This window comes from Pimephales promelas, chromosome 9, assembly GCF_988280905.1.
Source record: "Pimephales promelas chromosome 9, fPimPro1.hap1.1, whole genome shotgun sequence".
Lineage (NCBI taxonomy): Eukaryota > Metazoa > Chordata > Actinopteri > Cypriniformes > Leuciscidae > Pimephales > Pimephales promelas.
The window spans coordinates 35,994,861-36,021,162 of record NC_142777.1 but is presented as its reverse complement, the minus strand read 5'-3'; the positions used below and the strand labels follow the sequence as shown (position 1 = coordinate 36,021,162).

The 26,302-nt window shown below is 37.2% G+C and overlaps 1 protein-coding gene across 4 annotated transcripts; it reads right to left on the bottom strand.

Annotated features, from left to right (window-relative positions):
* Positions 1-1,023: 1,023 nt before the first annotated feature.
* Positions 1,024-25,954, bottom strand: fbxw11a (F-box and WD repeat domain containing 11a). Of its 4 annotated transcripts, none has more exons than XM_039663010.2 (14): positions 25,800-25,941; positions 22,004-22,108; positions 19,357-19,425; positions 17,703-17,922; positions 15,531-15,717; positions 14,032-14,122; positions 13,807-13,944; positions 12,579-12,697; positions 7,355-7,604; positions 5,887-6,005; positions 5,100-5,210; positions 4,905-4,983; positions 3,503-3,667; positions 1,024-1,851 (listed from the first exon to the last, which is right to left on the bottom strand). In XM_039663010.2, exons 1-13 carry the CDS (start codon positions 25,920-25,922, stop codon positions 3,506-3,508), a joined length of 1,773 nt encoding a protein of 590 aa, XP_039518944.2. In that variant the 5' UTR covers positions 25,923-25,941; the 3' UTR covers positions 1,024-1,851; positions 3,503-3,505. The 4 variants fall into 4 exon arrangements, with proteins under 4 accessions (XP_039518944.2, XP_039518943.2, XP_039518946.2 ...); XM_039663009.2 differs by having other exon boundaries at positions 3,522-3,667; XM_039663012.2 differs by lacking the exon at positions 22,004-22,108 and having other exon boundaries at positions 25,800-25,954.
* Positions 25,955-26,302: the final 348 nt, after the last annotated feature.

The following is a 26,302-nucleotide window of genomic DNA, read 5'->3' as shown; positions in this document are numbered from 1 at the left end:
AGTCCGTGGCATCTAAAATATTGAAAAACATTGTTAACGAAAACTACAACAATAAAAACATTTTCATTACTTGAAATAAAGACATGAAATTAAATAAAAATATAAACTTATTTCAGCAACATTTCTCATTTTGTTTAAAGTACTAAAACATAACAAAAAAAACAATTACTAGAACTTTAAAATTTAAATCAAATAAAGTACAAAAATCAAATTAAAATTAATTCTACACTGTGTAACTCTTAATTTATTCTTAGCTAAAAACACTTAGTTCTTTCAAAAATATGTGTGCTCATTAATGTATATTTACTTTGTTCAAGTAGTAAAGTATTCTCGTGAGTGTATAATATGCCATTGAAAATACATACGGTTGAGGGGTTCTAATGTCGGTCGTCAAGTTGCTCCTCCATCTTGAAAGTACATTAGCCAAAGAGGGACATACCCGTTAATTCAAGCTTCACCTTTCGCGTTTAAGTTTGAGTTAACACTCATGGACGAGGCCGAACTGGAAGCCATGTTAATCTTGGACTACATTTGCCACCGTAGGAGTTCAAACAAAATCGGAATTGAGAGGAACAGAAACTAATATTTCACTGGATGGTCATATATCTTTTCATCACTAGATGGGGGTAAAAATCACACAGCTTTAAAGTACTAAAACCTAACAAAAAAATTACTAGAACTTTAAAATTAAAATCAAAAACAAAGTACAAAAATCAAATCAAATTAAAATATTAACAAAAACTACTAAATTAATACTGTAACACATACTCGATTTCGATATTCAATGTGATCGTTTCCTTATTCAGGTATGGTTAGCTTAATTAACTCAAACCAACCACCTCAGGAAGATTCTCTTCACATCTTTGCTCGGTAATGACAATAGTCGATCTGAAAGAGAATATCAGACCGTAGACAAAAACGCAATTAAATTCGAATGCAATTTAGGAGCGCATCAAGCGAAATCCAGCTTATAAACTTAAATTTGTGCTTGTGTGTAGAGTATGTTTCAGACACACACACGACCATGGTCAAGTACTTTATTCATAATATTTTTTCTTAAAAAAACTCTCTCTTTTTAATATACAACACAATCTGACAAGACAATTCTGTTTACAACTAGATTCAGCCCTCGATGAGCAAGCAGGCAGAGAGAAAAAGAAACCAGACATTGAGTGACACAGACATACAATGCCTAGCAGAACCAGACTGAAAAGATGAGGCAAATTAAATAGAACAACGAAATCATAAAAAAACTAAAGACAAAAGGGGAAGAGGCATCAGAGCAGACAGTCATGCATGCTGACGGACTCGCGCTCCACACCGCCATCCTGAAAAACAAGTGTCCCGTGTCCTGAAGAGGCATGAAAACAACGGCGAGTGGGCAGAAAAGGCAACAGGCGTCCTTAACCATCACCACTCTTTTCTTTTATTCCCGCGAGAGTCTCTTTCTCTCACACAGCTGATCGGAAAAGTCTCATTTCCCTGTCCATCATCCATACGTCACTCCCAGAATCCCAGCTTCTCTATAACACAGTGATCCTTGTGTGGAAATAAGCTGTTAGTAGTGCAGAGCTTGTGAGTATGAGATGTTTTCGGGTTATTTGAGCAGCAGTCGTAGTACAGATAAGTTTTGAAGCGGTCAACATCTGTGTGTGTGTGTGTCATTGTGCTTCTTTTTCCCACTAGATAAAGCAGAACAGTGTTTTGAATCTTTAGAGCAGCATGTGTCTGTTTGGCAAAGCATGGATCTGTGTAGGAAAGAGAAGAGGAGGCACGATTCTGTGATTGACACGGCCAACAACCAATCAGCTCTCAGCTCTCCCAGGACACACTGGCACATAGAAGAGGCACCTGAAATGGAGAGACAGACCATAAACAAAAACAACATAAGAAAAATAAACTGAAACTATATTAACTACTCCAGTACAAACAAACAAATTAATATTTTGTTTTAATATAAAATAATGACTATGATAAGCAATAATATGAATGAAAACTCAAAATATCAGACTAAATAGACTTTAAATGAATAAATAAGCTTAACAAAGAATGAAAAATGAATTGCAACTATAGTAACTAGCACAATATGAATAAATGAAAAAAAAAAAGAGTCATTTTTAATATAATATTGCTTTAACATAATAAATAAACATCAGAAACAGCAGTGCTGAGCCAGAGGGGTAAAAACACACCAAAAAAAATAAATAAAAAATACTCAAAATGAACAAAAAACACATTTCTAATCCAAGAGGAAGAAAGACTTGTCCAACGCTTACCCAGGTACAAACACACACATGCTGACACACTGTTCAAAAGTTATGACTATTTTTCAGATCTCCTATCCTGTAGGTAGAGCTGCTCCCAAATTTGGCATGCATCCTCAGATTATGGTTCCGATAAAGCAAGACAAATCAAAGTTTTGTCGCGATACAGCCTCTGAACTAATTTTGGGTCAACATATATTAAGTTCATGACACTTTTGAATAAAGATGGATTAAAATAATATGTTTAGTCATGTCTGTGAGGCTCGGATCATTTAAAGGTGCCATGTGTAAGAATTGAGGTTAAAATATCCAAAAAATGAGCTACACCCATCAAAAAAATGAGAAGAAATAAGGGTGATGATGTCATTATATGTCAGGTTACAGTGCTGCAGAGATATTAACCTGAATTAGCATGCTAAATTACTAGCCCCGGCCCGGCAGGTGTCATAATAACAGTTTCGGCCATGGGAGGCAACATAACCACCAGCCAAACTGCAATACACGAGTACACGCGGCCACGGCACAACTCACTTTCTGGAGGTATACTGCCCCCATCTGGTATGTAATATGGAGTATGATTTGATTTTTTTGACACAAGGCACCTTTAAGCAAATTTTAGCGAGATTTGGGCAAAATTTGGTGGAGTAGCAAAAGAAAAAGCTTACTGTACTTTTCAAAATGGCTACTACTGTAATGGCGGGAGTGTTAAAGTAAAATGTTGAGTGGAATCAGGTGTACTAAATTAAATATTTCTGGAACAACAGATTCAGATGTTATAACCTTTTGAAAAGTGAATATTTGACCTGGTGGTGGCGCTATAGAGTTGGTCAAATTACCATTCATTACCATCACTACAAGTGTGCCAATTTTTATCATTTTCCTACTTAAGTTATATGGGCCGCCATGGACTATAATCACCACAATATGAACAAATAAAATAAAATAATAATAATATGATATAATTATGAAATTATTATAATAAACAATAATATGAATAAAAATTACATAAGAGTAATAGAAAAAAAAAACATTTTACTTTATACACATAAATATTTTTCATTCTTTTGAAATACAATTTCAAAATAACCACTACAATATAAACAAATTGATACAGAACTATAGAGAAAAGTGTATTTAAAAAATATATATTTTTTGAATGATCAGTGTATTTTGTCAACTTGTACCATACTGAAATAAAGAGCAGGTGAATTGTTGTAAACTCTGGTCTGCGCGTGTACCTGCTATCTGGAGACGTACGTGTATGTCCGCGAGGGCGATCGCCCCTCTGACTGTCCATTGGTGGAGACATTCAGGAAGTCCCATATAAGGATTGTGTCATCATGGGAACTGCTTATAATCTGGAACTCATCAAACTGCAGTCGGAACACACGCCCAGAATGCTCCTGCGAGAGGTTGCCATGAAAACACACACTTAACAGAACACAAAAACATACTACGCAAACACACTCGAAGCGGTGAGTCCGGTGTTGGGGAGTAAACGCAGCAGCACCGTTGAAATAATCACTTGGTTAACCTATATGGAAATATATGTAAAACACAATACAAAATTCTCAAATGAGGCGTCACTTAGGGTTGGGGAAGTTGGCCAAGCTACTAGAAGTCAAGACATGAATCGATTCTTTTTGAAATGGTTCACTTAAACGAACTGATTCTCTAAAAGAATCTGATTCCTCCTAGCTATCCAATTTAATAGTGTAGACAGGAATCCTATTCAGTGAATCAGTTTGATTAAAAGTTAGTTTATTAGTAGATCTAGGAATCCTATTTTTTTCAGTTTTAACGCTCCAGAAAGAATCGATTCACCAATTAATTTGACTCCTCCTGTGGTAGTCCCTGTGGTTTAACAACTTAAATTTCGAATAGCCTGCAGTTTCTCAAACTAGCTTCAAGGTAGCACAAGGTGACGGTTCATTTGAAAATAACAAATTATGTTTTACATTAATTTCCATATATATTTACTAAATGATCATTTCAAACTGTCTGAGGTAATTAGCAGTGTTAATAAACCTGCAGTGACCTCTTGTTGTGTTGATTGTTTTATCATATGTGAAATTGACTTGCATGACAATGAAAAATGTATCCATAAAAATATGGAAAACCTATGGAAGCTTGCATTGCCAATGAATAAAAAAAATAAAATAGGTAATTGTGACATTTCATCTCACACTTCTGACTTTCTCAGAATTGCGTGATATCAACTCACCATTCTGAAATAAAAACCTCAGAATTGGACTTTATAACTCGCAATTGCCAGTCTATACGTCACAATTCTGTGAAAAGTAGTCAGATTTACGAGATGTAAACTCAACTGAGAGAAAAAGTCAGAATTGCAAGAAAAGTCATAACTGAGTGAAAGTCAGAATTACAAGAAAAAAGTAAGAATTGTGAGATTTCGCCATAGATTTTACAGTATTGCGAGATGTAAACTCTCAATTGCAAGAAAAAAATAGAATTGTGAGATAAAAAGTCTGAATTGCGAGATAAAAAGTCGCAATTATCTTTCAAATTGTTTTATACCGTGGTGGAAACAAGCTTCCATACAAACCAGATAGAAATTTTACAAAACATAAATTCAACTATTTATAAATATGATAATGGAATTATTTTATTCACACACACCACGAGTGTGCGCAGACATAATGTGCTGGCAGGGGCCCGAGGATCCAGAGCTGCCTGTAAATCCCAAACTTTAATTTTCCTGCAGAGGAACAGAGAGAATGTGCGTGTGAGTTATGAGTGCTCGATATTAACCAGGCTGACAGTTGAACGGCCTGTCAGAAACAGATGGTGCTGTGACCGAGTGTGTGTATTCACCCATCATACGCTCCGCTCACGATCCTCTTGTTGTCGAATCTGATGCAGCGCACGAGCTCCTCATGACCCTCCAACACACGCAGACAAGCACCACACTCAATGTCCCACAGTCTGAAAACACACACGTATGTCTACACTTAATCCAGATTTTCTATACATTTCGTCCTTCCATCTACATTGAGATGGCATTTTTTTTAAAGATGCTCTCCCAAGCTGCTTTTGCGTTGTAGTGTGGATTGACTATTCAAAACAATGACACGTTTTTAGTCAGCAAGATATTTTTTGGGTCTGTAAGAAATTAGTACTTTTATGTAGCAAGGATGGATTAAATTAATTAAAAATGATGTACAGATATTTATCCTTACAAAAAATTCTGTTAAATAAATAAATAGCATTAATAAAAATCAGAAAAGTTTCTTGAGCAGCAAATCAGCATAGAAATATTTCTGAAGGATCATGTGACACTGACGACTGGAGTAATGATGCTGTAAATTCAGCTTTGATCACAGGAATAAATTACATTAAATTACAAAATACATCCAAATAGAAAACAGTTATTTTTAAATTGTAATGATATTTCACAGTATTATTATTTTTACTGTATGAAAAATGTGTACTACTGTAATATTAAACAGACACATTTTCTTGTGGAAGTAATACGTCAAATACGTTTAGTATGGCGAGAACAAAATACATAGGAAAAAAATTCTTTATTGTGAACAGGAACAAAGACAAAACAGTTCAACTGCAAATCACACAGTAAACTTACAGACACACATTGTCTCACCTGATGGTGTTGTCCGAAGACCCGCTGACCACGAGTCTGTCTCTGTACTGAAGGCAGGCGATGCCGCGCTTGTGACCGTTAAGTGTCCGTACAAACTCGCAAGTGCTGGTGCTCCACACCTGCAGACACACACGGCCTTTTTTATCTAGATCTGACAATCATCCATCACTAAAGCTCCGCCCACCCACTGACCACTACTGACCACTCCCATCCACTGACCACTCCCACCCACTGACCAATCCACCCACTGACTACTCCCACCCACTGACCAATCCAACCACTGACCAATCCAACCCGCCCACTGACTACTCCCACCCACTGACCACTCCAACCCGCCCACTGACTACTCCCACCCACTCACCACTTCCACCCACTGACCACTCACAAACTGACCAATCCAACCACTGACCACTCCCACCCACCCACTACTCCCACCCACTGACCAATCCAACCACTGACCACTCCAACCCACCCACTGACCACTCCCACCCACTCTCACCACTTCCACCCACTGACCACTCACAAACTGACCAATCCAACCACTGACCACTCCCACCCACCCACTACTCCCACCCACTGACCAATCCAACCACTGACCACTCCAACCCACCCACTGACCACTCCCACCCACTCTCACCACTTCCACCCACTGACCACTCACAAACTGACCAATCCAACCACCGAGCACTCCAACCCGCCCACTGACTACTCCCACCCACTGACCACTCCCACCCACTCACTTACCACTCCCACTCACTGACCCCCACCCACAGACCACTCCCACCCACTGACCAATCCAACCACTGACCACTCCAACCCAGCCACTGACCACTCCCACTCACTGACCCCCACCCACGGACCACTCCCACCCACTGACCACTCCCACCCACTCACTCACCTTTTCCACCCACTGACCACTACCGACCACTCCCACCCGCTCACCCACTGACCACTCCAACCCACCCACTAACCACTCCCACCCACTCACCATTCCCACTCACTGACCCCCACCCACAGACCACTCCCACCGACTCACTGACACCCACCCACAAAACACTCCCACCCACTGACGTATCCAACCACTGACCACTCCAACCCGCCCACTGTTCACTCCCACCCACTGACCACTCCCACCCACTCACTCACCACTCCCACCTACTGACCATTCCAACCCACTGACCACTACTGACCACTCCCACCCGCTCACCCACTGACCACTCCCACCCACTGACCACTCCCACCCACCCACTGACCATTCCAACCCACCCACCAACCATTCCCACTCACTGACCCCCACCCACAGACCACTCCCACCCACTGACCAATCCAACCACTGACCACTCCCACCAACCCACTCACTCACCACTCCAACCCGCCCACTGACCACTCCTACCTGCTCACCAACTGACAACTCCTACCTGCTCACCAACTGACAACTCCCACCCACTGACCACTCCCACCCACTCACCTTTATGGTTCTGTCTCCAGACGCAGACACAATGTATTTGTCGTCAAAGTCCACCACGTTAACAGCAGCGCGGTGACCCACGAGCACGCGGCGCAGACTGATGTCGGTGGCGGACGCCATGTCCCACACGGCGATGGAGCGATCTTTCGAACACGTCACCATGAGCCCGTTACAGAAGCGCAGGTGCAGAACCGCCTCGTTATGATGGATCAGAGTGTTGAGAACCTCACCAGAACCAACGTCCCACACCCTGACAGAGACAGGGAAAATATCACAGATTAGTACACAATACGAGGGAATGTGAGCCTATACAGTAACTAAGCTACAAAATAGCATAGCTACACAAATGTGTATTGATTAAATAAATCACATTAAATGTGGACGAATTCTCATTGATTTACACTACTTTTCAAAAGTTTTTGCTTTTTAAAGTAGTCTCCTCTTCTCACTGAGGCTGAATTTATTTAATCAAAATACAGCAAAAAAGTAATATTGTGGAATATTATCATTATAATTTAAAATAGATGTTTTCTATTGTAAAATGTAACTTATTCCTGTGATCAAAGCTGAGTTTTCAGCATCATTACTCCAGTCTTTTAACCAATGTTGTTTCATATTTTTGTGGAAACCGTGATTTTTTGTTTCAGGATTCTTTGATGAATAGGTCGGAAGTTCAAAAGAACAGATTTATTTGAAATAGAAATCTTTTGAAACATTAGAAATGTCTTTACTGTCACAATTTAATGCATCCTTTTGACACATTGGGTCTCATTCATGAAACACGAGCAGAACGAATTTGTGTCTAAATCGTGTGTAAAGTGGTTCTGGCGTAAATTTTCGGATTCATTAAAGGACTAGTTCACTTTTGAAAAAACTTTTGCTGATAATTTACTCACCCCCATGTCTTTCAAGATGTCCATGTCTTTCTTTCTTCAGTCAAAAAGAAATTTAGGTTTTTGATGAAAACATTCCAGGATTTTTCTCCATATAATGGACTTCAATGGGAACCAGCCGGTTCAAGGTCCAAAAGAAAGTTAATAACAGTTTCAGATGCAGCTTCAAATGTCTTTAAACGATATCAGACGATGAATAAGGGTCTTATCATGCGAAGCGATCGGTTATTTCAAAACTTATTCCAAAAATGTAACTTTTCTAAGGACAAATGCTAGCCTTGCTCTATTCTGTGAGGCGCGTTTGCAATGTCACGTATTACGTAATTACGTTCAAAAGGTCACGGGCGACGTAGCCGGAAGTACAGAATCAAAATCGTCCGACATCGTTGTTTTTCCTTTTAATTCCTTTTTTTGGAAACGGTGTTTGAGCTAGTTTGCACGTTCAACCTATGCGTTCAACTTGTAAACACTGACTGTACTTTCGGCTACGTCGCCCGTGACCTTTTGAACGTAATTACGTAATACGTGACGTTGCAAACGCGCCTCACAGAATAGAGCAAGGCTAGCATTTGTCCTTAGAAAAGTTACATTTTTGGAATAAGTTCTGAAATAACCGATCGTTTCGCATGATAAGACCCTTATTCATCGTCTGATATCGTTTAAAGACATTTGAAGCTGCATCTGAAACTGTTATTAACTGTCTTTTGGACCTTGAACCATCCGGTTCCCATTGAAGTCCATTATATGGAGAAAATCCTGGAATGTTTTCATCAAAAACCTTAATTTCTTTTCGACTGAGGAAAGAAAGACATGGACATCTTGGATGACATGGGGGTGAGGAAATTATCAGCAAAAGTTTTTCAAAAGTGAACTAATCCTTTAAAATGTTCGTATTTTCTAAATGTTAGTTGGTACGCAAGAAATCTACACCTGCTCCCAGCCATGCGTAAATGGTGCGCTTAACATACGAACTTTTGCTCATTAATAAGACTGCATTTAATTCACCAATGGGTACATATTTAAACAGCATTTAAAAAAAAATATTTGGTTACACTTTATTTTAAGGTGTCATTGTTACACTGTAATGATAGATTTAAGTACTGAGTAATATTAAGTAAGTGCATGAAGAGTTCAGATGCAAAAGCCTCTAAATGCCATTTGAAATTTTCATCTTTAATGATGATTTTTATCAAACTTGTATATTTAAGTTCAGTAATTTCACTTAAATAACAATTAATAGGTAATTATCATTGCCATTTAAGTGAAATTACTGAACTTAAATATACAAGTTTGATAAAAATCATCATTAAAGAAGAAAATTTCAAATGGCATTTAGAGGCTTTTGCATCTGAACTCTTCACATGTACTTACTATAGGGTTAGGATTAGGGTTTAGGGTTAGTTGCATGTAATTATGCATAATTTATAGTTATTACTATAGTAAATACATGCAACATATGTAACAATGACACTGTAAAATAAAGTGTTACCAAATATTTTATATAGTAATTACATACGGTTTTTCTTTTTACTTTTATAATGAGAGCCAGTAATAGCAGATCTGGTGATCGATGGCGGTCCTTCTCCAGTTTGAATACGATTTTTCCGAAGTGAACTAATTCGTTTTTTGCCGTCAAGCTTATTTTCTTCTCACTTCCGGGACTGTCCGATTAACAGATGAAACTCCATTAACTGCATCTGTAATATGCTGTCAAGCTTCCTTTTTCAGGACCTGATACGCCACTATGTACGCTTGAAAATAAAATGTGGCGTTTTGAATAAAACTTCAATTTCTGCATCCGAGAAATCTTTCTTTTTCATTCTCAATCATGTTATTATATGCATATAGATGTCAGTCGGATATAATGGGCCTGATTTATGGTATAATTGAGAATGAACGTGCACGCGCATCCCATTTACGACTGGTCGGAATTTATTAACACACACATTTCAGTAACACTTTACGGTAAGGGTACATGACTTATCATGAATTCATGTATAAATTAATGCATTCATTCATGCATTATTTCTCATGAATCATCAGGAACTAACACAAGTTCAACGCTTTTCATTCATGACTTCATGAAGGAACAACACCTTAATTAAAACATTAACTAAGATATGCACATCACCATGAATTATGATTTATTACGCATAATCATGATGTTTTCTTTGTTCTTTGTCTAGGTCAGTGACCTAGTCACCACTTTAGTTAAGGGGCCACACACATGATGAAGTCATTAATAGATTAATGCTTAGTTAACGATGGCTATTGGACAGACACCATAACAGAGCAATCACAGCTCATAGTACATCAAATACAGAAGTCATCATTAAGTAAGCATTATCTATCAATGACTTCATCATGTGTGTGGCCCCTTAACTAAAGTGGTGACTAGGTCCTTTGAAACACTGATGAACAATGTGCTATTGAAAGGTGGCACAAATGTGAACAAAGAAAACATCATGATCATGCGAAATAAATCATAATTCATGATGATGTGCTCATCTTAGTTAATGTTTTAATTAAGGCGTTGTTCATTCATGAAGTCATCAATGAAAAATGTTGAACTTGTGTTAGTTCCTGATGATTCATGAGAAATTAATGCATGAATGATTATTGCATTAACTTATACATGAATTCATGATAATTCATGTACCTTTACCGTAAAGTGTAACCCACATTTGACTATCACATCTGACGTTTACGAAGTATTTGTGAATCAGGAGAAGAGTTTTCGGGAAGGTCTCTTTTCGCGCAAATCACTCTCATATTTACTCTTATATTTACGAATGTTTCATGAATGAGTCACTTTGATTGTAAAACAGAACAGGCTGCAGGAATAACAGATTCCTTCACTGTTTCTCCAACAGGTTTCATGTTTGAAAGTTGTAAATATGTCCTGTAATAACTGCTCTGCTGTTGATAAAACACACCGGACCATAAATGACATGTGAACGACCTCACCGGCAGCTGAAACACCCCGCTCGAGCTGAACGCGGCCAACTGATGTGTTAATGCTCTTTAAACACGATCACATTACACAGTCGTTTCCTTGTCCAGGTGTTAAACGTCCGGCCGTTCGCGCTTCCACTCCGGGTGACGTAAACCTGATTTATGCAGCTGGAGAGTTTCTCCCACAAAACTCTCTCAGGTGAGAGAGAAACACACACACACTCGCGCTGGAAAAGGTGACGGAGCTCCGGACGGAGCTTTAAACAGTTGCTAGGGAAGTGAGGTCATTGTTTTCATGGAGATTATTCAGCCGGAGGGAGCTAGCGTGTGTGAAACATTTTCAACTATATAGTTTCATCAGCCCTGTACTGACATTTTTTTTTAATTTTCATTCTTAAGGACTCACACACTTTTCTAGTTAGTAGATAATTATTATTTTTTTTTTTTAAATCGTTTTTAGTCTCCCTGTGGTGAAAGTTTTTAATGTTGTTTTATATGTCTATGTGTTGTTTTTAATATGCTTTAAGTCCTTTCTCCTTAAAACTGCAGTGAACCCAAAAAAAAAAAAAAAAAAAATCAAAAACGTGGTTTGAAATTGCTGGTGTTTCTGACTTCATAAACTACCTTGTAACCAATCAAATCAACATGTGATCGTCAACGAGTGGATCTGAGTGAGTGGAGGCGGGGCTCATTTGCATATTCATAGAACAACATATACTAAAGACAAGGGTGTCGAGTTACATTCAAGCTATTTTAAGGCATGAAGAATTTTTCAAGGACAAAATGTTTAAATATGTCGTTTTTGGTGAATTTTAAGCGATTAAATTATTGATTACAAGGGGACTTTAAAAATATATACTTACAAAAAGTGATTTCTGGCTAAAGACATATTTTAGATCTGCGTACAAGGGATTTGTTTAATCAATGCACATCTCTTTTTAGCATTTATTGTAAAATATTTAGTATTAAATTTGGGAAATTTCTCATCAATGTACAGTAGCATTAAAACGTTTGGCTGGGGTCAAAGGATATTGCTAATGCTTTAAAAGAAGCGTCTTCTGCTCACCAAGGCTGTATTTATATGATCAAAAACACGATAAAAAAAAAACAGGAATACTGTGATATATTATTTCAAAATAAAAGAAGACTTTTCTATTGTACTATATTATAAAATGATCAAAGCTGAATTTAACATCTTCAGTGCCACATGATCCTTCATTCTAATATAATGATTTCATGAAGAGCAGCATTTATTTGAAATAGAAATCTTTTGTAACATTGTCACTTTAGATAATGCATCCTTGATGAAAAGTGTTACTTTCGTTAAAAAAATCCTACTGACCCCAAACTGACCATGGTGTTGTGTGTGTGTGTACCTGATAGTAGAATCAGAGGAGCCCGTCACTATGACTCTGTCATCATACTGCAGACACAGAACCGAACCAGTGTGACCCGTCAGAACCTTCAGACACTCCAGAGACTGTTTGTCCCAGATCTGAGAGAGACAGACGTTATTCCAAATGATGTACTATACACTCCTACTATGTGCTCAACTGTGTAGTGCGTTTAATTTAACATTGCAAGCTGATAGCCCCTCCCCCTTCACTATGTACCAGTGTAACAGTGCCCAACCACTTTTTTAGTGGCGCTGGTTCCTGAAGTATTTTTCACTTTCTTTTTGAAAAAAAGTCTTTGTTAAAGTGTTATAAGCCATGAACCAAACAGCAACAAGGTGAATCATAACATTACACACATTGATTTGAAGCAAAAAATTATTATGTGATTAACAGCTTTAGCGATAGAAAGAACTACAATCCCATGAAGCACTGAGAATAGCATAATCAAATTAAAAACGATTGAGAAATATAGAACTACTCATTTACAAATGTTGCTTGTTTATATATATTAATTGAGAACTTTGTGAGTGTACAGACAGTTTAATAAGAATATACTTTAAAGACAGTGCACTTTGCGTATACAGGCAGGAGCCATCTTTGGAAAACAGTCTCGACCGGTCGAACCAAGAGCGCCGGTTCACCTCTCAGAGTGAAAATGCTTGAGCTATGTTTTTGGTAAAAATATTGAAAGTATGGGGCCTCTTCTTCCCTTCTACTCAGTCACCCATACATTTTATTTAACAGAGGTGATATTTCTGAGAGGTGAATCGGCGTTCGTGGTTTGACTGGTTGAGGCTGTTTTCCAAAGATGGCTCAAGTGGACTGTCTTTAAAGTATCTTCTTATTAAACTGTCTGCACACTTACAAAGTTCTCACTGCTTTGGATTGCAGGTAGGGACCCTCATTATGTTACCGTGTTAGTGGTATTAACTAGTGATTTTTACTTACTCTATGCCCCCATATACTAGCGTTATAAGCTAATCTGTGGTTCAAGCTAAAACTGGGTACATTCACTTATCATGAAAACACATTCAAGAGAAAGGTTGACTCGGTACCCTTCTTTTTTGGAATTTTTAGTGTGAACACACTAATCACACACTATTTATACTACTAAATGGCACAGAATAGTGCATAAGTATACAAATTGGGACGCACACAATGTAACGGCGATAACAACTGACATACAGATAGAAAGACAGACAAGTACTTTAATGGAGTTGTCTCGTAGGCCGCTGATGATCTTATCATCGTCGTACTGAAGGCAGTAAACACCTTTACTGTTTTCTGACCGGCACTGAATCCGCTGAAGATTGTGACGCCCACAACGCCAGTTCGCCTCAATCGTCTAGAGAGACACAATGAGGAAACAGGAGACCGGATGAATGAATGAGGCAGAGTGGATGGATAAACTGACCACTGAATAAATGCTCACCTCAATGTCCTGTATAATTTTGGGATAGAGTGAATGGTAGTATGAATTGGGTGGGACCTCGTTTGTTCGGTTCTTAAATAAATATTTCTCCCTGGAGACAAAAAACAAACAAAAAAGAAAACTACCAATCAGATTCAAAAGACGTATAAACCATTTAAACAACCCAAATAATACAGAACGGATACATGACTTCATGGTCATGTATCCTTCCACATTCATATGATCCTTCATTAATATTCTCAGCACATATTTTACACACACACACATGTAAAATAATAACAGCTTCTGCTAATAATTTCACAGGATTGACAATCATCAGATGCATTTCTGGGTTTGTCAGAACTGATTATGATCATATTTCTACAGAAAAGTGATCAAATTTCACTTGAGTTTTTAAAGCCAAAATTAGCAACATTGTTCTTCGCAGACGGATATTATCATTTTGAAAATGTTAGTACCTGACCGGGACAACAATGTACACATATTCAGCACAGCTCTGGCAAAGGTTCATGCATTGCCATTGATGTTTGAGATTCATTCAATATTTTTTTGTGTTAACCAAATGCAAAAGCTATGATGGGACGTTTAAGAACAGTAAAGACAGTTGCACTGTATGTTTAAGTATCATCAAAGCTCAGCAAGTATGAAAAAAATATATAAAAACAGTTGAGAAAGTTGTTACATAACTTAACTGCAAAAAATTTGACTTAAGCTTGGGGTTATTATCATTAACTAAAACTATAAAGAAATTGTAACCTGAATAAAACAAACGTCAAAAGGTACATAATTTTTTTCAACACTTTTGTTATTCTGGTTGAAACTCTCTTCACATGCTGAGAAAAATCAATAATAGAAGTGGTCTAAATATTAAAACATGTACATATATCAGACATGTACATGAAGACACGGGACCAAAATATGTTGGTCCAATCATTGCATACTCTCGTCTCGTGAAGCTTCGCAGACTCTGCTGTGCGTTCATGTGTTTGGGAGGAGGCGTGGCTTTGGAGACGCTCTGAAGGGAGGGTGGGATCTCACGCGTTCAAAGCTAGCTCGCTATTGCTAGCCTCTCCGAAATTGCCTACCCTACCTTTAACTGCAATAAAATAAAATATAAAAATATAATATTAAAAAAAAACATTTCTTTACAGCTAGTTGCCAAAACAATATATATATATCAATATATATATATATATATATATATATTATATATATTATATATATATATATATATATATATATATATACACACACACACACACATATATGTATGTATACATATATATATATACACACATACATACATACACTATGTCATATAAATGTGTTGCTGAACACAACACGGAAGCTTTTCCATATAAGATTTTAGTGTTAATGACTAATAATTTCATTGTACTTGTCTTTAACAATGACAATAAAGAATTTAAATAAAGATTGCACCGTTTCAAACTCGTGCGTTTAGCTTAACAATGCAAATGAGCATCTGTGTGTGTTTTTACCACTGATGCCGCTCTGACAGGCCTTTCCACAGCGGGTCCGTGCGCACCATCCTCTCGATGAGCTTCTTCCAGAGCATCCCGTCTGATATGACCCGCTGCCATTCTCGACAGACCAGCTCAGCTGAGCACAGAGAACGAGCGTCTAGAAACGAGAGGATGTTCTCCGCTATGTGATCCAGACCCTGAGCTAGAAACAGAGAGATGAAGTGAGATCATTCAGTGTAGGTGTGTGAAGTCACACGGGACTCAGCCACATGAAAACATACTCATTGTACAGCATTACAACTGGTATCTGTCTGACATTGCTTATATAAACATTATGATAAATACATTGCTTGTTACATATACTTGCATGTAACATTTCAGTCTAAATAAACTATAAATATTAGCTAGATTATGTTTGTTACCTCTCTAGCGATGTGCGTTTATGCTGAAATATAATAAAATGATGGTTTGTATTTTTAAAAACATCTGTTGTTGTCATTATGTGTTGGCTCATGTTTCACGCTTCAGAACTTAAAGGAAAGGTGAGTATTTCACTAGTTTTTATGGTGCACTGCATTGTGGGACTTCTTAGGGTGCTTTCAGTGCACTGGAACGATTCAGCGATTGAGAAGGCCCTTAAAATGTGTGACTCCCTGATCAGTGCCCTGAATACTGAACCAGGAGCTGATTGAGACGCAGCCGCGGTCATAAGGTGCACGTTCTTCACGGAGGAAGAGCTTCCTTTATGATTTCAGGAACGTCATAACATCATGACATCATACAGTTGTGGTCATATCTTGCAAAATATATATTTTTTTATAAATCAAATTAAAGATAAGGATTGTAAAATTTGCACTTTTTTTAATGTTTGTTTTTAGTGCAGCCTTGAATAAGCTATTGAAGATTTTTTAGATGTACAACATGCAAATCTTGTTGTTGTTGAGGATCCCTTTTCTTCTTCAAAAAAGTAAACACACTTATTATTTCTTTCTTGTTAATTTATGTGGTTGTTGTTTATATATATGCTTTGTTACTCTTAATATTGTATTTGTGCTAAATGCATAAATACTGTATATAAATATATAATATATATAATATATAATAAATATATATATATATTAGGGCTGTCAGTTTAACGCGTTATTAACGGTGTTAACGCAAACCCATTTTAACGGCGTTCATTTTTTTATCGCACGATTAACGGTCTTTTTGTCCTAGCAAACTTTGTAGTTTTATCACATGCTTTTGCCAAATTGTGCCATTGACAAGACCAAGATCAGTGTGTTTTGTCGTTGTGAACTGAGCTATCATCATCGCAGCACGTCCAGTCTGAAACACCACTTGATGATGGCCAAACAAACACACACACACACACACAGAGAGATGATGCGAATTCTCCACCCCCTCGTCAATATCAAGACCTCGTCAGTATTTCTTTGACCCTTTTATTGATAGACAGTGTTACATTGTGTGAGAGATTATTTGTATATGTTAGTGTGAAATTGAACACTATTCCACTGTTATTTTCAATAATAATAATAAAAAAAACATTTGCACTAAACTATCCACTTTTCCATTTTGATGAGAGCATTAAAATGAGAAAAAAAATAATGTAACAAAAAGAAATCAAAAGACATTTAGAATAGATAAAAATGTGCAATTAATGCGATTAATCGCGAGTTAACTATGACATTAATGCGATTAATCCCGATTAAATATTTTAATCGTTTGACAGCGCTAATATATATATATATATATATATATATATATATATATATATATATATATATATATAAATAAATAAAAATCAAACCTTTTTCAGAACATTTTTCAGATTCTGCAAGGTGCATGTAAACTTGTGACTTTTATATATTATGTGTAAACTTTAAATTATGACTGTAAAATAATATTTTTTATTATTATTACTTAAATGACTGAAGTCTGACCTCAAAGTCAATGTCTGCAGAACCATTTTTATGTCATTATCTGATTAAACTACCACTTTTATTGCACATGATCCGATCCTTTATTATCATAAATCATACAAAGATTGACATTACATGTTATCAGATGTCTGTGTAAGCGAAGTGATGTGAGTGTGTGGTTCACAGACACATTTCTGACTCTGCTAATGTGCGTGTTGGAGTGTAGCCAATGTTTAGGGTGCGTGCGCATGTGTTTAGTTACCTGGCAACGTGGTGATGAAGTCTCTCTGTAACATGGGTTTAAGGTACGAGTTTATATGGCCGTGCTGGTAATGACACATGTGTGAGATGAGATGCTCCACGAACTCCACCTGATCAGACTCTGACCACTGATCAAACAGCTGGATGCACAGGTCTTTCTCCTTCTCGTAGTTCCCCTGAGACGGCCTCTTTCTAGATCCTGCCACTGACCCGTTCCCTAACTGGACACACGGAAAAGTGAGAACACAAGCTTGACAAAACTTCACACTCAGCTGGTTGAGTTTATATTTAGGTCATCGAGTTTCTTTATTTGCATATGTGGCCTGTTTCTCATAGCTCAGTGATAAAACGATGATCATGTGTTTGGATGAGGATTATTCATGGTGGAGATGTGAGGTTTGTGGTCCACAAACCCAGAAATGCACTTCTCATGTGATCAGCGGTGTTGTTTTAGTATTATTAGACTATTATTGTTTTGAATCATATTTAGCATTTTTATATTTTCATTTTAATTTTAGTAATTTTGTGATGTGCTTTTGTCAGTTTTTCTTTTACTATTAACGTTTGTTTTTATTTTACTATTAACGTTTGTTTTTATTTTATTGTCAGTATTATTTTTTATTTTTAGTGTTGTATCTAAATAAAATTAGAAATTGAGCAACTAACTGAATTTTTTTTTCTCATATAATATTTAATATTTAATTATATTTCAGCTTTAGTTTAACAAAAATGTGTTAATAGTTTAATTTTAGTTAACGGTAACAACACTTGTGGTCAGTCACATTTATTTATATATCCTATCTGCTATTAGGAAAATTGATACACCATGTTTCAAATGTCTTGAATTTTCTCTTAACATTTTAAAATTTGGAAATGAGCAGAAATAAGTTAATGCAACCTCTAATTTGCATAAGAATTTTTTTTTTTTGACCAGGCTACTTTTGTCATACCTGTTGCTGCCATAATAATGGCTTGTTTAAAAAATGTATGCAATGTATCCTTTTTGTTCTTCTTAACATCTCCCATTAACTGTAGTAGCGTAGTGATGTAATATTATTCTTGTAAACAGTTTTTCAGAAATTAAAGTATATTTTTAATGCATGACTTACCATACTTTGCTCAATTGAGCCCTTCTTATAAATTCAGTCTGAAATTAAATGACCAGATGACTGTGGAGTTTGTCACTGATAAAAATTCCTGGCCAAATGACTTGCTTTTGTGTGTTATTTTTGTATCATTTATATTACAATTACAGTTTTTGTTAATATTATTGACTTTTAAAAATATCTCTACTTAATTTATAAAGTTTTAGCTATTTTAGTACATAAAAGTACATGAAAATGAGAAAATATTTTTATATTCACCATTAATAAAATGTGCTGCCTTTAGTTTTAGCTGATGATAATAACACAGATTTTTATGAGAGAAACAATAAAAAAAATCAGACTACTTCCTGTAAGTGTTGAAAATACCTTCCAACCTCATGAGAAACAATTACTGCCTGAACAGGGTTATTTAGGTGATAAATGATGATGTCACGTTCAATGTTGTGATATCTAAATTGGGTCACTGAGTAATTACATTGTACCGGTAATATACCATAACAGATTTTATATCATGAAAACAGCATAAAATTAGGCACATTTCACACACACCTTGAACACTGTTGTCTTCTTTGGCGAGATGTCATCCGTGTTATTCTGTGACTCCATTACTGACATGTTCTAGAGAGAGAGAGAGAGACAGATAAGAGAGTTGTGTGTCTGACTGAATGCTAGGTAGGGCATTGAGAAAGGTGCATTCTGGGTAAAACATTCCAAAAACATGTTGCACTCTTATAAAGAAGAGAATATAAGGAAGAGGAGGAGCTTGAAGGCGGGTGGGAGGAGCTTCATTTCACATTGCTTTCATTGGGTCAATCGGCTCATTGCGTGCTTAGTTCTGTGTTTAAACACACAGTGAGTCCTGATCACACAAGCGGTTAGAAAACAAACAAGTACATGCATGTGCACCTTAAAAAAGTAAACACAAAGATAATGACAGAAAGCTGAACCGATGAAACCTGACATAAATACACACGTCTCACCAATAGACATCCTTAAACACATGCACTGTGGCCCTAAAACACATCTGGCCACTGAAATCACACATGCATACAAAATAGCAGCATCTTCACTAAGTTTGAATGTGTATGAATCAGCTTGTACCGTGATTTTTCAGTATGTATGAAGTTAGTTCACACAGGTATAGAGAATCACATTAGGTGTGTTGGACTCGATCGGTGTGTGATATCAAAGTACATCGCGAGTGATACCTCCGAAACACTGTACAGCGCTGTACTTTGATTTCACACACTGATCGGTCTGTGCAGCAATGCTTCAAGTCCAACACACACCGAGTAAATATCAACATGATCCAATAACCTCAAATAAACACAATACTGAGTGTCTATTTCAACACAATGAGCTGCCAATCGACTTTTAATCACACTTCTCAATGGAAAAACTTCGGATATGAGATGATGAGACTGTAGAAAACAGACAGAGACGGAGAGAAAGAGACGGGTGAAAGCAGACAGACAGACTCTCAGGTAAACTGAACTTCCTTTTCTATTTTCTCACAAGATCCAGGCTATAATTATACAGACCGACTATGACAACTGATTACAGCTCACTAAACTTGCATGAACATCTCCATATATATCAGACGACCAAGCAAACACACACACACAATCAGTGCATGAGACAGAGAACAGGAGGAGAACAAGAGAGGAGGAGAGAGGAGAACAGGAGAGAAGAAAGAGAGTCGAGGAGGAGAACAGGAGAGAATAGGAGAACAGGAAGGAGAGGAGGAGAACAGGAGAGGAGGAGAGGAGTAGAGAGGAGAGGAGAACAGGACAGGAGAGGAGAGGAGAAGAGAGGAGAACAGGAGAGGAGAGGAGAACAGGAGAGGAGATGAGAACAGGAGAGGAGATGAGAACAGGAGAGGAGAACAGGAGAGGAGAACACGAGAGGAGAGGAGAGGAGAGGAGAAGAGAGGAGAACAGGAGAGGAGAACACGAGAGGAGAACAGGAGAGGAGAGGAGAACAGGAGAGGAGAGGAGAACAGGAGAGGAGAACATGAGAGGAGATGAGAACAGGAGAGGAGAACAGGAGAGGAGATGAGAACAGGAGAGGAGAGGAGAGAAGAGAGGAGAACAGGAGAGGAGAGGAGAGCAGGAGAGGAGAACAGGAGAGGAGAGGAGAAGAGAGGAGAACAGGAGAGAAGGAAGAGAGTAGAGGAGGAGAAGAGGAGAGGAGAAGAAAGAGAGTAGAGGAGGAAGAGAGGAGAAGAGGAGAGGAGAACAGGAGAGAAGGAGGAGAGTAGGAGAGGAGAACAGGAGAGGAGAGGAGGATGAGAGAGGAGAGGAGAGGAGGAGATGAGAGGAAAAGGAGAGGAGAGGAGAAGAGCAGGTGGGAGAACAGGAGAGGAGAACATGAGAAAGGAGAGGAGGAGAAGAGGAGGAGGAGAGAGAACAGGAGAGGAGAACAGGAGAGATGAGAGGAGAAGAGGAGAAGAGGAGAGGAGAGAGGAGAACAGATGAGGAGAAGAGGGGGAGAGAAGAGAACAGGAGAGAACAGGAGCAAGGAGAGAAGGAGAAGAGAACAGGAGAGGAGAAGAGGAGGAGAGATGAGAGGATAAGAGGAGAGGAGAACAGGAGAGAGGAGAACATGGGAGAAGAAGAGAGGAGGAGAGATGAGAGGAGAACAGGAGGAGAGAGTAGAAGAGGAGAGGAGAACAGGAGAGAGGAGAGGAAAAGAGAACAGGAGAGGAAAGGAGAACAAGAGAGGAAAAGAGGAGGAGAGAGGAAAACAGGAGAGGAGAACAGGAGAGGAGAATAGGAGAAAAGGAGATGAGGAGAGAAGAACAGGAGAGGAGAGGGAGGAGAACATGAGAGGAGAGGAGGAGAGAGGAGAACAGGAGAGGAGAGAAGAGGAGAACAGGAGAGGAGAAGAGGAGAAAAGGAGATGAGGAGAGAAGAACAGGAGAGGAGAGGAGAACAGGAGAGGAGAGGAAGGAAAGGAGAGAGGATAACAGAGGAGGAGGAAAGAGGAGAACAGGAGAGGAGAGGGAGGAGAACATGAGAGGAGAGGAGAACAGGAGAGGAGAGGAGAACAGGAGAGGAGAAGAGGAGAAAAGGAGATGAGGAGAGAAGAACAGGAGAGGAGAGGAAGGAAAGGAGAGGAGAGAGGATAACAGAGGAGGAGGAAAGAGGAGAACAGGAGAGATGAGAAAAGGAGCTACTGAAGAGAAGAGCAGAACCTGGTTGTGTGCGCGGGAGGAGGGAAGGCTCTGCAGGCATCTGAGAGCACACAGACTCTCTGCCACCGACGAACAACCCAGCCAGACAGAACGAGGCAAAGAACACTGTGAGAGAGAGAGAGAGAGAGAGAGAGAGAGAGAGAGAGAGAGGGGAGGGGAGGAGAAGAGGATATAGTAGAAGGGAGAAACAGAATGCGAATATGCCATAGGAGAGAGAAAGAGAGGCAAACAGGGAGAAAAAAGAAGGAAAGAATAAATAATGTCCAACAAAAGAAAGTCAGAATGAAAGAAACAGCAAACCAAAGGAAGGGGGAAAAGACAAAAGAAAAGAATGGACAATGGGAACAATAGGTAGAAGACAGAAATAATGAACATGTCAATGAACAAAGAAAGAACAAATAAAGGAATTAACAAAAGACAAGAAAAATAAGAGCGAAAGAAAGAGCGAAAGAAAGAAAGAAAGAGCATGCAGATAACCAATGTGTGGGGTCGAACAAGTGAAACAGCATGAAAAAGAGAAAAGAGGAGAGTCAGTGAGGAAAGTGAGGAGGGGAAAAACAGTATTAGAGCAACAGTGAGCAACACACACACACACACACACCATCATGAATGAGTGGAGCTGAGAAGAGGGAGTGGCCTCATAAGCTCCTCCCCTTCTGTGCACAAAAATATGACCTAGTTTAGAGTAGAGTATGGATGAACAAAGTGAACAAACTTTACACACTCAAGACATTCATGCACTAGCGTGTGTATTCGTGCACGTCAAAAGATATTCCATTTTTATCATCGTTTTCAATTTAATGTATATATTAATAATTATTATACAAAGTTTGGAAACATTAAAAATGTTTAATGAAAGATGCTCACCATGGCAGCATTTATTTGATAAAAAAAAAAAACAATATTATTTTAATATATTTTAAAATGTAATTTATACCAGCCGTGATCTTAATTCTAATATGCCGATTTTGACATTTAGATTTATTTATTACTTATTAATATTATATCATGTTGATGATTATTAATATAATATGGGTCGTTCCGTGTCAAATCAATCAAATTTCAGACTTCAAACTTCCCTGGCTAAAATTTTTGATTTTGATAATCTTTTTCTGGCGAAAGAAATACATAAATTAAGAAGAAATCAAAAAAATTAAATGTTATGAATGTGCATACTAGTAAGTAATCCACTATTTTGTGCATTATATGCCAATGGTGATAGTCCAAAAATGAAAAAAATGAAAAAACAAAAAAAACGTTTATTCTTTTATTTGAAGTACTTTTATGGGGTTTTTTTTACTCGCAGTTTGCATGCATGTAACTTAAGATGTATTAAAGATCCCTTAGCATACTTTTCTTTTGGTATCTTTATCTTATTTTTTAAGGCCCAAATATGGTTCATGGAGAACCATGGAGTTATGTGGATTTAATTTCTTTTAGACATTATGGTCTTTCATAAACATTTTTAGTGGTCAAAATCCAAATGTAAGTCACTTTGCATAGAGTTGATACTCTTTTCTTACAAAGAGGAATATGGAAAGGATAAATAATGTTGAAACCAGAAATGCATCTCGTTTTGTTTTCGATCAACACCATTGCAGAACACACCCGTCCGAGTGCCATAAATAGTCTTTTTCCAAAGTTTGCATGGCCGTAACTCTAAAAGCAATAAAGATATCTCAATAGCCTTCTAGATTCTTATTAGTCAACTTTTCTTTTGTAATCTTCATTTTTAATGCCCTATATGGTTCAGACCCATATTTATGGCAATCCAAATGCAACTCCATGACCAAAATATTAAATTTTATTCATGTTTTTGGGGTGTTTTTGCCAGGGACCTCTGGTTGAATTGACATGAAATGTCTCATATATTAAATATAATATTAGCTTGAATATAAATCAAGCTAATTAGGTAAAATTGGTTATTTAAATCCGTAAATTAAAGCAAGTCAATTTGGTCATTTCATGTCTTACCATCTTCCTAGTTCACAAACTAATAATAACTGTTCAGAGATCTGTATCCACAACCTGTAATAAAAGAATAAACTCTAAATCCCATTCAAAACAAACCGGGCAGTGTTTGTCCAGGCAGCTGTGGCCTAACAGAGAGGGTGTTGTTGAGCTGAACCTAACATGAGCCAAGATGAAGATCAGCATAACCATGACAGATCTGGAGACAGTGAGCTGGTTACGCCCTCTGCATCCTTTATATACGCTAGATTCAGCAGTGCAGTTGACTTATTAGGGCACACACATGTAGTTTGGTAACTAAATAATGTAAACGTTGCTAATTAGTCATTTAGTAGATGTTTTATGCACATGCATACAATACTATACTCACTTTAGCATGTATAGCCTGTGTAACATGATGCACATTATGTTATATTTGAAGTATGTCTATAGAATATATAGACTATAACAAAAATATACTGCACACACAGACTGTATATGGGATATAAGTGAAATTAACAACATGTTTACATAGTTAATGAATATAGGAGCATATACTGTATGTTGTGAGGGGTGTATGAAGCATAAACAGATTCTGTATATTCAACATGTAGATTGTAATACAACAAGTTGATTTTATTTTGATAGCGTTTTTCACAACACTGTGAGCTACTGTATACACGTGTAAATGCATAGATGAATGAAGCATAAATAAACGGTGTAATGAAGCACATATAGATTTTATGAAAGCTACATGAAGATCATAGACTAAACGACATATGAAACATACAGATTGTTTAATATATGAAGCACATAAGAAATTGTTTAATATATGAAGCACATATCATTTAATGTATGAAGCACATAGATTATTTCATATGACGCGCATTTAGATCGTGACATGAAGCACATAGAGATTGTTTAATATATAGATTTTCATATTTGAAACACATTTAGATTAATAAACTAAGCTTGTATAGACTATATATGTAGCACATATAGATTATTTAATATATGAATTATAGCATTTAATATATGAAGCACCTATAAATGATCTAATATATGAAGCACATAGATGGTTGAATATACAAAGTGCATATAGACTTTGTGATACAGCAAATAACATATAAACTATCCATGACATATGAAGCTCATGTATATTGTTTAATAAATGAAGAGAATATAGTTTCATATATGAAGCCCATATAGACCGAGTGATATTTGTAGCTCATTTATAATACATGAGGCGCATACAGATTATTATTCATTATTTAAAGGTCGAGTCAAGTCACCTATTATAGCGCTTTACACAATACAGATTGTTTCAAATCAGTTTTACAATAACAGGAAAATGATTCAATGATGCAAACGAAGCTTATACAGACTATATATGATATATGAAGCGCCTATTGCTATATAAAGATTAATTGTGCAATACATGAAAGTCAAACAGACTGGCACAGCACATCAAGTGCATGTTTATGCCATATGAAGCGCATTTAGAGATTAGAGAGATATGATATATGTGATATATGACGCAGCGGTGCCGCAATGACTGACCAGCGAAACGCAAACGCTTCCTCGACATTTATACGCGATATACTCGTCAAATCGAAAGCGGAAAGTCGGTTTAATGACAAAACCACAATAAGACATTTTAGCGCAACATGATAACAGTCGAATGTTTAGCTATATCGATTCGGGCCGCTGTTGTGTTTTTGTCCTCCCTCTCCCTCTCTCTCTCTCTAGCCCGCGTGAAACTGCATTACAATAAAAACAAACATCCACACCAGCAGCACGAGTATCATATATTCATACAGTGTCTTATTTGTTGGTCCTCACGTACCATCAGCTCCAGGGTTTTGTCCTCCATTTCCGGATCCATATTATTATTGTTGTTCTGGTTGAATCCAACCGTGAAAATGGAAACCCGTCCGTGAACCCGAGTGAAGAGAGAAACGACATACATCTACACAACACGGCGAATCAATGGCGTTAAAGCAGAATAAAAGTCCTCCTCCACAGCTTCGCACAAGAGCATTTGCTTTAAATGTATTCGTAAAATATATTATTTTACTTTTCATTTTACTTTGTATTTAATTCATTATATAGTATATGTTATTAAATATATATTTATAAAATAACATTTTATAAATATATACAGTATACACATGTATAGAAGTTTGTCTGTTTTAATTTGCTGCTTGCTTGTAATATATATATATATATATATATATATATATATATATATATATATATATATATATATATATATATATATATATATTCTCAAACGGAGATTAGAGGACGTTTGTGGTGAAGCACGCTTTAAGATGATTGGCTACTTCT

Bases quoted from the DNA above. Each gene is read 5' to 3' on its own strand.
- fbxw11a (XM_039663009.2), bottom strand. From the start codon at position 25,922: ATGTATGTCGTTTCTCTCTTCACTCGGGTTCACGGACGGGTTTCCATT. The intron at 19,426-22,003 runs GTTCTGCTCTTC...CTCTCTCTCTAG, and splicing joins CCTCCCGCGCACACAACCAG to AACATGTCAGTAATGGAGTC. The intron at 17,923-19,356 runs GTGTGTGTGAAA...CCGTGTGTCCAG, and splicing joins AGAAGACAACAGTGTTCAAG to TTAGGGAACGGGTCAGTGGC.